The following is a 13,702-nucleotide window of genomic DNA, read 5'->3' as shown; positions in this document are numbered from 1 at the left end:
TATTTATAAATGACATGCCACACTATGTTAAGTCAAAACTTAACTACCAAAAATTTGGACTTACTGCCATGTCTGAATATCTTTTACTTCTAGCAACTCCTTGTGTAAAATGTTTAAATACCCTGATTTCTAACATAAAAAATTTGGAATTAGAGTTTTTGGCTAACATTCATAAAACTATACATATATACTTCTATATAATTGGCAAAATGCTACAAGAGACTGAACCTTAACTTAGAAAGGGAAATTATTCACAAGTACATAACTGGTGAAATTTGAACTAGTGTGTGTACCACAAAAGAAAGCAATTTTCACTACACACTATCAGTAAACTGTCTTTGATGGCTTGCCTAAAATTAGTCTCACACACATTAACACTTTTGAAGTGACATTTCTGAATGTTACAAATACCATCTTCTCAGTATATGACAGCGTTTATTGCTTGAGTTCTCTTAAATCTGCATTTGCATTTAATACTTATTTTAAACTCTGGTCAACAAAGCAAGTTTTCCTTCACGTGCATTAGCAATACGCAGCATTACATACATCTGCTTCTCCGTACCTAGATGAAGAGTCCTAAAAATAAAGCAAGTTTAGACTTACCCACAAATCATGTTCCGCATAATCAAAGAGCAGCCACACCTTCCTGTCACTGTGAGAAAGGAACACCTTCTGCAAGGCGATCACGTTAGGGTGCTTCAATTCTCGCAAAAGCTGAATGCAAGAGGAAGAGAGGGGGTCACTCTCCTGTTCGCAAGCAGGGGGAAATGATGCATTTTCTAGTGAAATCTTTGAAAATTTAGACAATCCAGATAAGCAAAATGAAAGAAAAAAAATGACCCCTCCTCTGAGATAAGTTCTGCCCCCTCTTGGTGCACACCCTTCAAATTCTTCTTCCACACGCATGTGTGTGTTTTCAAAATGGGATCATTTTAAACAGTAAAATATAAAACAGTAAACAAAAGTAAATATCTTATCATGAAGTAATTAAATATAATTTGGAATGTGCTTTTTTTTTTTTTTTAACTATTGAGGGGCAGGAATCATGTATTAATTCTGGGTTTTTCTACCCTAGCATAGTAGGTACTCAGTAAATATGTGACAAAAGAAGGAAAGAGATTTAACAATCTCTATACTTACCCATGCCTAGAATACATGTTTGAGGTTTTTTAGAAAAGCAGGGAGTATAAGGTAATGACTCTCATTCCCACTGATTTAAAAAAAAAAAAATGGTGTGGAGAAGAGGTCCCATAAATATAGAGAATAAGGCATAGGCCCTCACAGAGTTGAAGCTGGACCCTGATAATAAGAAGAAAATCATAAGAAGACAGACCAGATCTGCAAGTGAAACCTTAGCCCTTGGCACGTACCAGGCAGCTGCTTGATAAATTACTTAGCAACAACTTTCGCTGTTTGAGGGCAAAGCCTTATAAACAAGCCTGCCTCGGGCGTTCCTTAACCAGGGTTCAGATTTAACACTAACATGCTCAACTTGCTATTTTGAATGTCTTTTAAACGTAAAACTCTGTGGGATATACAGAAAGAGGGAGCAAAATTTCTACTGGATACTTTTTGTGTGTAGGATATACACATGCTTTTCTATCGTTTAAACCTTCTAACAACCCTCTGATCTACATGGAACCTGACGGCCAGTGTTATAAAAATAACCTGACCAAAACCAAACATCTAGAAAGAACAGCAGTTTGGATTTAAAGAGATCTGCCTAACTCCAAAGTCCATGCTTTGTGCACTATGGCTAAAGCCCTTGTCTTCATTTCCTACAGCGTAATAGGCAAGACAGACATACAAATTGATCAATGAGGCAAGAGAAAAATTGTTTACCCATTTTAATAACTTTATTATTTTTTTCCTAAGTGCCTGAGCTGGAACCCTGTTTAAAAAAAAAAAAAAAAATTGTGCGGGGCACCTGGGTGGCTCAGTGGGTTAAGCCTCTGCCTTCGGCTCAGGTCATGATCTCAGGGTCCTGGGATCAAGCCCCGCAACGGGCTTTCTGCTCAGCAGGGAGCCTGCTTCCCCCTCTCTCTGCCTGCCTCTGCCTACTTGTGATCTCTCTCTCTCTGTGTCAAATAAATAAACAAAATCTTTCCCAAAAAAATCATGTGAATTCCATCTCTAGAAGTTTTATAAATTACTTCCCAGTTGCTGAATTCTTTACTACTTTCAATGCTGTTTCCCAGTCCTTCAATTCTCTCAGTTTGGTTCTGTCCTTCAGCTTTTTCTCTTGGCCTGCCCTTTGACCACCTTGCTGGAAGGTGGCACTCTACCAGGTATAATTTGGGCATGGTTCCCGGATTGGACTCCCTGGGTTCTCCCTCAAGCCACCTGACCCAGAACACAGCTAAGAAGCAAGAGTTAGGATGGGCCGGGCTGCCCTGAGATACCCTTCTACTTTGCACAGTCTGCCTCAGGGTTCTAGGCACATTTCCTACTAGATGTAGGTGGGAAAGGAGAGCTGGAAAGAAATGTCCAAGGAAGATATAACAGTCCTACTCCCTTGGTGAGCAGGGAGGGCAGGGGGCCGTTAGGCGAGTGCTCGGCTATCGGCTGCTGCCTCTGCTCCCACTGCCTAAGAAAGGTGAAACAATCCTGCCTCTTGCTTCAGATGCAAATGTTAGACGTGATACGCCCCTAATCAGTGACTGTATCAGAGAAAGTGGGGGGGATGCAGAACTATACCCAGTTTTCCTGCTTGTGAATGGTTTAGGCTCCTAGACTCAGTGGGTTAATGTTTAATGACCCTATTTGCCATGGTCAACCTTCAAGCAGTGGACCCTGGTGAGAGGCCCTCGTGCAGAAGCAATGTCTTGTCCCCTCTCTGACTCTTGGTATTAATGAACTTAGAGAGTTTGGCTTGATGAAGTCTCTACCCAAAATACGTTCTCTTTGCTGCCTGCAAGTGGAAGGGAGGTGAAACTCACTTCTTCATCTACGCCAGGCTCGGACTCGTCCGGGGGGAAGGGAGGTCACATGCAGCAATATTTCATCCATGTCTCTAAAAATTTATGTTTTCTGTGAGTACAAATTGGTGATCCCTCTATAATGCAACCAATTTAGCTCCCACGTTTAAACATTATTTTGAATAGGTAATACATTTACATGGTCCAAAAATCAAAAGTACATAAAAGGATATACACTGAGATGTCTCATTACCATGCCTGGCCCTGGTGACCGTAGTCCTCTTTACCTGCCAGAACTAACAACTTTTATTAGTTAATCCTTCCAGTGTTTCTTTATGCCAATAAAAGCAAGTATGAATATATATTTTTATCTGTCCTTATTTACTCAAAAGATAGCACTTAACTTTCTTTCAATACAATCTATCCTAGAAATTCCCTTCACTATCAGTATACAGTATTAGTAGGTAGAAATCTTTCTTTTTCTTTATTACAGCAGCAATGTATTTCTAAGTCTTTTCCTTTCTAGTTCTTTTTTTTTTTAATTGTGGTCAAGTGTGCCTAACATAAATTTATCATTTTAACCATTTTTAAGTGTACTGTTATCCTTTGATACTCGTTTTGCAGAAATATCTCACTTGTACTAACATGAAGCTGTTACAGTCTTTATTCATTCAAGTAAGGCAAGGGGTAAGACAAAGGCCAAGTAACGGTGAGCCCTGTAAGCCATGTGGAAGTGTCCCCAGCAAGGGTCTCTAGTATCACTGGAAATTTGCTAGGCACAGGGGTAAGTGGAGAAGCCAGCAGGTATTAAAAGTCCCACACTTTGACTATCTCCTATGCATGTCTCATGGTCAGGTCACCGAACAAGGAAGTCTAAGGGTGATGGAATTTAAGACGACTCCCAGATTTGGCTTCACGGAATCATCTGTATTTCAGGTGTATTCATATTGGTATATTTTTATACTGCTTTAACTGTTTAAACTGCCCCCCCCCATTAAACCTCGAGAACAATGTTTAATGCATCCCTGTATCCCCGGGGATGAACGCAGAGCCCTTCACATAGAAGAAGCCCTGTTTTTAGTGATCTCATCTAGCTGGAGGGCTTTCAATGTCACTGGTGTGCAGGAACTCCCAAATGTTTTTCTCTAGCCTGCACATCTTCTCTGAACTCCAGCGATGTGTATCCAACCGCAACAACATCTCCACATGAATGTCTAAGGACCCAAACTGAGGTGGTGATCTCCACCTCCCCTGTCCTCTGCCCCAAATGCTCTACCCCCCCCTCAGTACTTAGCAGCCTCATCAGTCCAGTGACTCAGGTAAACAACTTCATCTACTTTAATTCTCTTCACAATGGTCCCTTCTCAGCGAGTCTTTCCTGGTTCTTCTATTTGAAATTACAACCGCCCTCTGCACCTTTATTTTTCTGCAAAGCACTATCACTGTCGGAAATATTACAGCTCTATATTCCTTATCTATAATTCTAAAGAGCTCAGAAAACAAAGGCTTCTAGGAACTCATTTAGGAAAAAAAAATTTAACGTCAATAAAAAAAAATACACTGTCAAGGACACACCCTTTCAGGTTATCAGATTCTGATTCTACCGAAGCTATTTTACAACTCTGTACATTAGAGACAACTGATAGCAATGCAGGATAATTCTTGTCTATATACATGCAAACTGTCCTGTCCAGGAGAGGTTCACTGACTTCCCTCTCCCATTATGGAAAAAGCGAGTTCTGCCTCAATTTGCCCATCATTTTAATATTCCTGATCTATAAATATGTCTAAGAACTCTCCTTTGAATGGGCTATACCATCTACTGGTTCCTTCATTTAACAAGTTAAAGAAAATCTTCAAATATGTTCCTTTTATATCTGTATAATATCATAATTCTATCTTTTTGGAAAACTATCCTCTGATACTCGTTTTGCGGATGTATCTCACTTACACTAATGTGAAGCTGTTACAGTTTTTATTCATCCAAGTGTAAATGATCATACTTCTATACTAAAGAATGTTAACAGGTTTGATTACTGCTTCCCTGGGTGCTAGGTAACATAATATATATACCATATTATCTTTCTAAAATCTTTTTAAAATTTTTTGACTCTAAAACACATCTGGTTCCTGAGGCTTCATTTAAGGCCTAGGTATTGTTTTATTTATTTTATCTTGTTTATTGTCTGTCTCTCTCCATTAACCTATAAACCCCATGAAGGCAAAGTTTTTGCTAGTTTTATACCTCCCATGCTTAAAAATGGTGCCTGGCACATAGTAAGCACTCAATAAATATTTGTCACAAGAATTAAATCTACTGAACTTACTGAACTTACCTAGTTCCTACAGAATAAACCAGTAAATAGCTTGGAATATTATAAAACTTCGGTATCCTTCCAAAGGTGTTTTGAATGCTTTTGTTTTTTAAAAAAACTGAAAAAACTACATCTAATATGGTTTTTCTAAGGATACTGGCTTTCTGCAAGCTATATCTATTTTAAGCTTAAGAAGGAATAGTTCTCTCTACTAGTGCCCACACTACCAGAAGCAGAAGAGAGCTGCCTTGATGTGAAGAGCAGACACATAGCTCTTAATAGCTCAGGGTGAGGTATTTCAGCAGCACAGAACCTGAAACGGAAAAGGGTGCTGCAAGAGTGTTTCCTGAAAGGACTACGAATGAAATAAGTGCTACAAAATTCTGAAGAAAATGCACACAGGAAAAGGGGGCTGGGGGGGACACACCTGAGGAACAAAACAGAGATGAATCCCATCACTGGTTAATTTCAAGGCTAATTTGCTAACAGAAGGCTAGACCTTAAATAAATGCCACACAAGAGTATATTCTCTACCCCGATTTACTGAAGCCCACAAACGAAAAAAAGGAAATTTCTCTACCACTCATTACTGAAGAAACAAATGTCCAATAATAAAATAATAAGAATTACCCTGATCCCCAAACCAGGCAAGGACCCTACCAAAAAGGAGAATTTCAGACCAATATCACTGATGAATATGGATGCTAAGATTCTCAACAAGATCCTAGCCAACAGGATCCAACAGCACATTAAAAAGATTATCCACCATGATCAGGTGGGATTCATCCCTGGGCTACAAGGATGGTTCAACATTCGCAAATCAATCAATGTGATACAACAAATTAATATGAGAAGAGAGAAGAACCACATGGTCCTCTCAATTGATGCAGAAAAAGCATTTGACAAAATCCAACATCCGTTCCTGATTAAAACGCTTCAAAGTATAGGGATAGAGGGAACATTCCTGAACCTCATCAAATCTATCTAAGAAAGACCCACAGCAAATATCATCCTCAATGGGAAAAAGCTTGCAGCCTTCCCATTGAGATCAGGAACAAGACAAGGATGCCCACTTTCACCACTCTTGTTCAACATAGTATTAGAAGTCCTAGCAACAACAATCAGACAACAGAGAGAAATAAAAGGTATCCAAATTGGTAATGAAGAAGTCAAACTCTCTCTCTTCGCAGATGACATGATTCTTTATATGGAAAACCCAAAAGACTCCACCCCCAAACTACTAGAACTCATACAGCAATTCAGCAACGTGGCAGGATACAAAGTCAATGTGCAGAAATCAGTGGCTTTCTTATACACTAACAATGAAAATACAGAAAGGGAAATTAGAGAATCGATTCCATTTACTATAGCACCAAGAACCATAAGATACCTTGGAATAAACCTAACTAAAGAGATAAAGGATCTGTACTTGAGGAACTATAGAACACTCATGAAAGAAATTGAAGAAGACACAAAAAGATGGAAGACCATTCCATGCTCTTGGATCGGAAGAAAAAACATTGTTAAAATGTCTATACTGCCTAGAGCAATCTATACTTTTAATGCCATTCCGATCAAAATTCCACCGGCATTCTTCAAAGAGCTGGAGTAAATAATCCTAAAATTTGTATGGAATCAGAAGAGACCCCGAATCGCTAAGGAAATGTTGAAAAACAAAAATAAAGCTGGCGGCATCACCTTACCTGATTTCAAGCTTTATTACAAAGCTGTGATCACCAAGACAGCATGGTACTGGCATAAAAACAGACACACAGACCAGTGGAACAGAGTAGAGAGCCCTGATACGGACCCTCAACTCTATGGTCAATTAATCTTTGACAAAACAGGAAAAAATATACAGTGGAAAAAAGACAGTCTCTTCAATAAATGGTGCTGGGAAAACTGGACAGTTATATGTAGAAGAATGAAACTCGACCATTCTCTTACACCGTACACAAAGATCAACTCAAAATGGATAAAAGACCTCAACGTGAGACAGGAATCCATCAGAATCTTAGAGGAGAACATAGGCAGTAATCTCTTTGATATCAGCCACAGCAACTTCTTTCAAGATACGTCTCCAAAGGCAAAGGAAACAAAAGCGAAAATAAACTTCTGGGACTTCATCAAAATCAAAAGCTTCTGCACAGCAAAGGAAACAGTCAAAAAAACAAAGAGGCAACCCACGGAATGGGAGAAGATATTTGCAAATGACAGTACAGACAAAAGGTTGATATCCAGGATCTATAATGAACTCCTCAAACTCAACCCACACGAAACAGACAAACACATCAAAAAATGGGCAGAAGATATGAACAGACACTTCTCCAATCAAGACATACAAATGGCTATCAGACACATGAAAAAATGCTCATCATCATTAGCCCTCAGGGAGATTCAAATTAAAACCACATTGAGATATCACCTTACACCAGTTAGAATGGCCAAAATTAACAAAACAGGAAACAACATGTGTTGGAGAGGATGTGGAGAAAGGGGAACCCTCTTACACTGTTGGTGGGAATGCAAGTTGGTGCAGCCTCTTTGGAGAACAGTGTGGAGATTCCTCAAGAAATTAAAAATAGAGCTTCCCTATGACCCTGCAATTGCACTCCTGGGTATTTACCCCAAAGACACAGATGTCGTGAAAAGAAGGGCCATCTGTACCCCAATGTTTATAGCAGCAATGGCCACAGTCGCCAAACTATGGAAAGAACCAAGATGCCCTTCAACGGATGAATGGATAAGGAAGATGTGGTCCATATACACTATGGAGTATTATGCCTCCATCAGAAAGGATGAATACCCAACTTTTGTAGCAACATGGATGGGACTGGAAGAGATTATGCTGAGTGAAATAAGTCAAGCAGAGAGAGTCAATTATCATATGGTTTCACTTATTTGTGGAGCATAACAAATAGCATGGAGGACAAGGGGCGTTAGAGAGGAGTAGGGAATTTGGGTAAATTGGAAGGGGAGGTGAACCATGAGAGACTATGGACTCTGAAAAACAGTCTGAGGGGTTTGAAGTGGCGGGGGGGGGGGTGGGAGGTTGGGGTACCAGGTGGTGGGTATTATAGAGGGCACGGCTTGCATGGAGCACTGGGTGTGGTGAAAAAATAATGAATACTGTTTTTCTGAAAATAAATAAATTGGAAAAAAAATTAAAATAAAATATATGTGCTGCCGAAGCGAGCACTAAAATAAAATAATAAGAAAACCAGTAAGTGAATTACAGTATATCCACATATTGTAGCCTCTTATGCATATGCCAAGAGTTTTTAAATACATGAGAAAAGACTTGCATAATATTGTGATGTAATATAAAAAGGCTGCAAAATATTGAATGTCTATAAAATAGGAACTACATCAAAACATTAATATAGTATCAGGGTGGTGAGATTAGGTGTGATTTTTACTTTTATTTTTCTGTTTTACAAGTTTTCTACAGTGAACTCCTATAATTTAAAAACTTAGTCTTATCATTTAAAAACTCACACATGTAAAAAAAATAATAAAAATAAAAATAGGGGTGTCTGGGTGGCTCAGTGGGTTAAGGCCTCTGTCTTAGGCTCAGATCATGATCCCAGGGCTCTGGGATCGAGCCCCACAACGGGCTCTCTGCTCAGCGGGGAGCCTGCTTCCTCCTCTCTCTCTGCCTGCCTCTCTGCCTACTTGTGATCTGTCAAATAAATAAATAAAATCTTTTAAAAATTTTAAAATAAAAATAAAAACTCACACACATGTATACACACACACATACACCCTAGAGACAGTCCTTTCTCTCCAGAAAGATATGTTTTGCTAAGATAAGATACTATCAAATTATCACACTTTCTTACGTGATTGATCTGTAAAGGGAGTCAAAGAAAGAGGAGATGGTCATACTTGTACTTTCCTTCATTCTTGGCAATATCACATTTTACCAATGGACTTGAATTTCTTGTCACACAAGTATTTGTTCACCGTGACATCATGCAACTACATATATGCTTTAATCATATCTAAATAATAGTTAAGCATAATGTGATTTTCCTGTGAAAATTCCACACTAAATGATAACACCTCCTGTGCAGATACTCAGAGTACTAATATTATCTCAAAGGAGCCTAATGAAGAATGTGCAATGAACATCCCAAGATTTTATCTGATCTTCCTTCAAGGGCACATTAGTGACTAAAAAGTATCCAATTTTCACTATCCTGAACATATAATAATTCAAAGTTACAATCCTAACCTTTGTTCTCTAAGACACTATTTAGGATCCTGACTCACTGTGGGGAGGCTTGGGCTAAACTACCAATTACAAAACCCATCCTTACTTTTATACACACATCCTTCTTCCCCTCTTATCCCCTCTTTCTGTTCTCCAAGTCTCTGATGCCCCTAAGGGTTCCAGATTCCTCTTTTAGGGTATCTGAGTGGAAAGGGTCCTCTTATACTTCAATAACTCACTTATCTCAAAGTAGATTCAATTTTTAATTCTTTTTCTTTTTAAGAGAGGGAGAGAGAGGTGGGGGATGGGGCGGAGAGAGAGAGAATCATAAGCAGGCTCCATGCCCAGTGCAGAGTCCGACACAGGGCTCAATCTCACAACCCTGAGATCCTGACCTGAGCCGAAATCAAGAATCGGACACTTAACTAACTGAGCCACCAGGCTCCCTCATTTTGCTATTCTTATTTGATCTGTTGAAAGTAACTATATGATTCATCTGACTCTCAATCTTTCCCATGGTGAAAACGGCTTTACTTTAGGAAACACTGAGTGTATCATTTTTTTAAGGGTATGACCCCCACGTCACACATACACAAAAAAGGAAGATAAATAAAGCAGTTTATCTTTATGGCAAAGAGGGGACTCTAAAATGCCGCAGTATTCCTAAACTGAAATCTAAGAGTTAGCATTTTGAAATCTGCCATGTCCACGTCTGTGACAGCAGCCCTTTCGGAAGCCGGTCCTTCCAAGAGCGTGGATGCATTGTAACCTTCCAGCAGGTGGCACTCCTACTCTGAAAAGGGGTCTACAAAACAGTAGCCCAGTTCTGGTTCCAGGTGGCCCTAAATTATTTGGCTTCATTTTACTCTAGGGACGCTGCATTACCAGTCATAAGCTTCAGGAAGGTCAGTACTCCCACTGCCACCAAGCAGAGGTGACAGTGAAGCAGCAGGCCTAACGCAAAAAGTATGGGTTTTAGGATTCTGAGATCTGAGTTTGAGTCCTTATTTATTAAATGTATGATATAAAGCAGGTTGATTTCAAAACCCCTCTGGGCCTCATGGAATAATGAATATCTACTGCCAAACACAAACACAGGATCTGTAAGAATTAAATGAATATAAGTACATTGACTGTGTAACACAATGCATAGGACATATTAAGTACTTGATATAGTTATTACTCTTATTAATTACCTCTTATTAACAAGAATGTGGTGTGGACTAAATGACATAATATATGCAGAATGCCTCCTGGCATATAAGCTCTTGGTGAATAACAGCAGTTATTGCCCGTATGCCTAAGTGGAAGAGATCAATCAGTCTGGACAGTCAGAGAACCTGATTAAAAGGAGATGTGATGCTAGGGCACCTGGGTGGCTCCTTAGGTTAAGTGCCTGCCTTTGACTTAGGTCATGATCCCAGGGTCCTGGGATCGAGCCCTGCTTCGGGCACCCATCTCAGAAGCAGACTGTCCCCTGAGCAGGGAGCCTGATACCAGGCGGTATCCCAGGACCCTGCGATCATGACCTGAACTGAAAGCAAATGACTATGAGTGTTTTTATCAGCACTGCGAATAGAAAAAGTTTAAGTATGAAAAACAAAACCAATGCAAGTCAAAATAAAGAGTTTACAAAGTAAAACCTATGGGAACTGGAATTCCAAGGGCTTTCTGATTCAATGAGGGGTAATCAGAAAATTGTTTCTTGTTTCAATGCTCCTAGTTGAAAATCTTCCCAACCTTCACAATTACTGAAACTAAATTTGTCTTTGACTCTGGACATTGTTTTAGAGTCTTGGGGTTTCAAGAAATAAACTAACAAATATTTATTTTCTTCTCATCTACCCTTCTGTTTTTGTCCTAGAAGTAAAAGGAGGAAGGGGGAAAATCTAATTTAAAAACTGCTTATTTAGATCCTTGCTTAAGAAGAAAAAGAAAAAGAAAAGGACTGTCTTATTCTCCATAATTCTGTCTCTGGTTCTCTGTTCCTTATCTATTCTGCAGTCCCTCTCGACATCTTACTCATGTGTCTGAGGTTAGCTACTACTTTTATGGAGAATCCCAAATCTCAATCTCTATCTCTAATCTTGCCCCTAAACTCTGATATCAATTTCCAACTATGTATATATACATCCACATGAAATCCCACTGCACCTAAAAATCCACAGATCCAAGACAGAACATCACTTGCCCACCTCTGCCTCTTAGTGTGTCCACTATTACTGCAGTTACATTAATATTTCCTCACCAATAAAGGTAGGCTCAAAACTTATAATCAATCAGTGTTTAGCCACTGAACAAGTAAGTGCTACATACTCTGCCTTTCCCATATCACTCATGAATTCTCATCTTTACACATGTGCTCCATCTCTGCCTGGAAAGATCTTCCCTATCCTCTTTGTCTGAGGAATGCCTACTTGCCGTTTTAGAAAGGCAGAGTCCTTTGTAAAGGACAAAGGAGGAGTTTATCACTGCTTCTAATAAGTCTTCCCAGAAACTCCTAGTCAGAACTGGGTATCTCTCTTCTGTTTCCATCTATCCTGTATTTCTTGTTAACATACCACTAATGAAATAAAATCATGATGTAGTTTAATTTTCTTTTTTTTTTTTTAAGATTTTATTTATTTATTTGACAGAGAGAAATCACAAGTAGATGGAGAGGCAGGCAGAGAGAGAGAGAGGGAAGCCAGGGAGCCCGATGCGGGACTCGATCCCAGGACCCTGAGATCATGACCTGAGCCGAAGGCAGCGGCTTAACCCACTGAGCCACCCAGGCGCCCCGTAGTTTAATTTTCTATCTCCCTTAATAGATTTAAGGTCCTGGTGTACAGGGACTATGTCTTCTATCTCCGTCTACATTTCCATTGTCTTGAACAAGCCAGACACATGGTAGGTGTTCCATAAATGCTGGATGAATTCATGAATGATGATGTAATGCCTATCTCTTCTATTTTTTTATAAGATCTTTTTACTTATTTGAGAGAGAAAGAAAAGTACATGAGTAGGGAGGGGAAGAGCAGAGGGAGAAGCAGACTCCCCGCCAAGCAGGGAGCCCAATGCAAGGCTGGATCCCAGGACCCTGGGATCATGACCGGAGCTAAAGGTAGACGCTTAACCAACTGAGCCACCAGGCGTCCCTCTCCTATTTCTTCTAATACATTCTATGCACTGACATCAGAATATCTTCCTAAAATAAAATGTCTGATAATGTTAACTCTCCCATTCCAAAAATCTTAAATGACTTCAAAGTTAAAACTTCTAAACACAACATTCAAAACCATCCACAACAAACGGGGGATGGAGTACCAGAGGGAGCTGAGACTCAAGAAAAAACTGCATTGTAAATGAGGCAGGTGGATAAGATCCAAATTAAGGAACCGTGAGCTTTTCCCTGATAAAGGGAGTATGATCAGTACCATATGTTGCGGTCTTCACCTTAAGAATATTCCCTACGCCATCACCATGAATAAGCTTCCCAGGTCTCAGAATTCAGCCCATTACCCACAAAGCCTTGCCCTAAGACATGCAGATGAGGCAGAAGTATGATAGAAAATACTGCTTGACTTATTTCACTCAGCATAATCTCTTCCAGTCCCATCCATGTTGCTACAAAAGTTGGGTATTCATCCTTTCTGATGGAGGCATAATAGTCCATAGTGTATATGGACCACATCTTCCTTATCCATTCATCCGTTGAAGGGCATCTTGGTTCTTTCCACAGTTTGGTGACCGTGGCCATTGCTGCTATGAACATTGGGGTACAGATGGCCCTTCTTTTCATGACATCTGTGTCTTTGGGGTAAATACCCAGGAGTGCAATTGCAGGGTCATAGGGAAGCTCTATTTTTAATTTCTTGAGGAATCTCCACACTGTTCTCCAAAGAGGCTGCACCAACCTGCATTCCTACCAACAGTGTAAGAGGGTTCCCCTATCTACAGACTTGCTGGGCTGTTAAGTTTCCAGTTTTCTTTGTTGTAGTCCGAGTCAACCCTCTCTCTCTCCCCCAGCTACACAACCCTGTTTTAGTAGCCCTCTTCAGTAAAGTCTTCCTTACTATCTTTAACAAAAGTCATAAATAATTTTTCACTGATAATATAAACACACATTCATACATGCTCAGTTTTATGTATGTGCAAAATAGTTATCACTATACATTCATTCTTATCATGGACATTTTTAAAAAATTCACAGTCTTGGGCACCAGGGTGGTTCAGTGGGTTAAAGCCTCTGCCTTCAGCACAGGTCATGATCT

At 39.7% G+C, this 13,702-nt stretch overlaps 1 protein-coding gene across 1 annotated transcript in view; it reads right to left on the bottom strand.

Annotated features, from left to right (window-relative positions):
* CDK19 (cyclin dependent kinase 19) overlaps nucleotides 1-13,702 on the bottom strand; it is a 175,880-nt gene that overhangs the window by 49,274 nt on the left and 112,904 nt on the right. Inside the window, exon 3 of the mRNA XM_044244399.1 lies at nucleotides 604-714. Within this exon, the coding sequence (XP_044100334.1) occupies nucleotides 604-714 (111 nt within the window). The remainder of the gene's footprint in view (nucleotides 1-603; nucleotides 715-13,702) is intronic.

Source organism: Neovison vison, chromosome 1 (assembly GCF_020171115.1).
Source record: "Neovison vison isolate M4711 chromosome 1, ASM_NN_V1, whole genome shotgun sequence".
Lineage (NCBI taxonomy): Eukaryota > Metazoa > Chordata > Mammalia > Carnivora > Mustelidae > Neogale > Neogale vison.
Note: the sequence above shows the minus strand (reverse complement) of the source record. Positions and strands in the feature narration are given on the sequence as shown.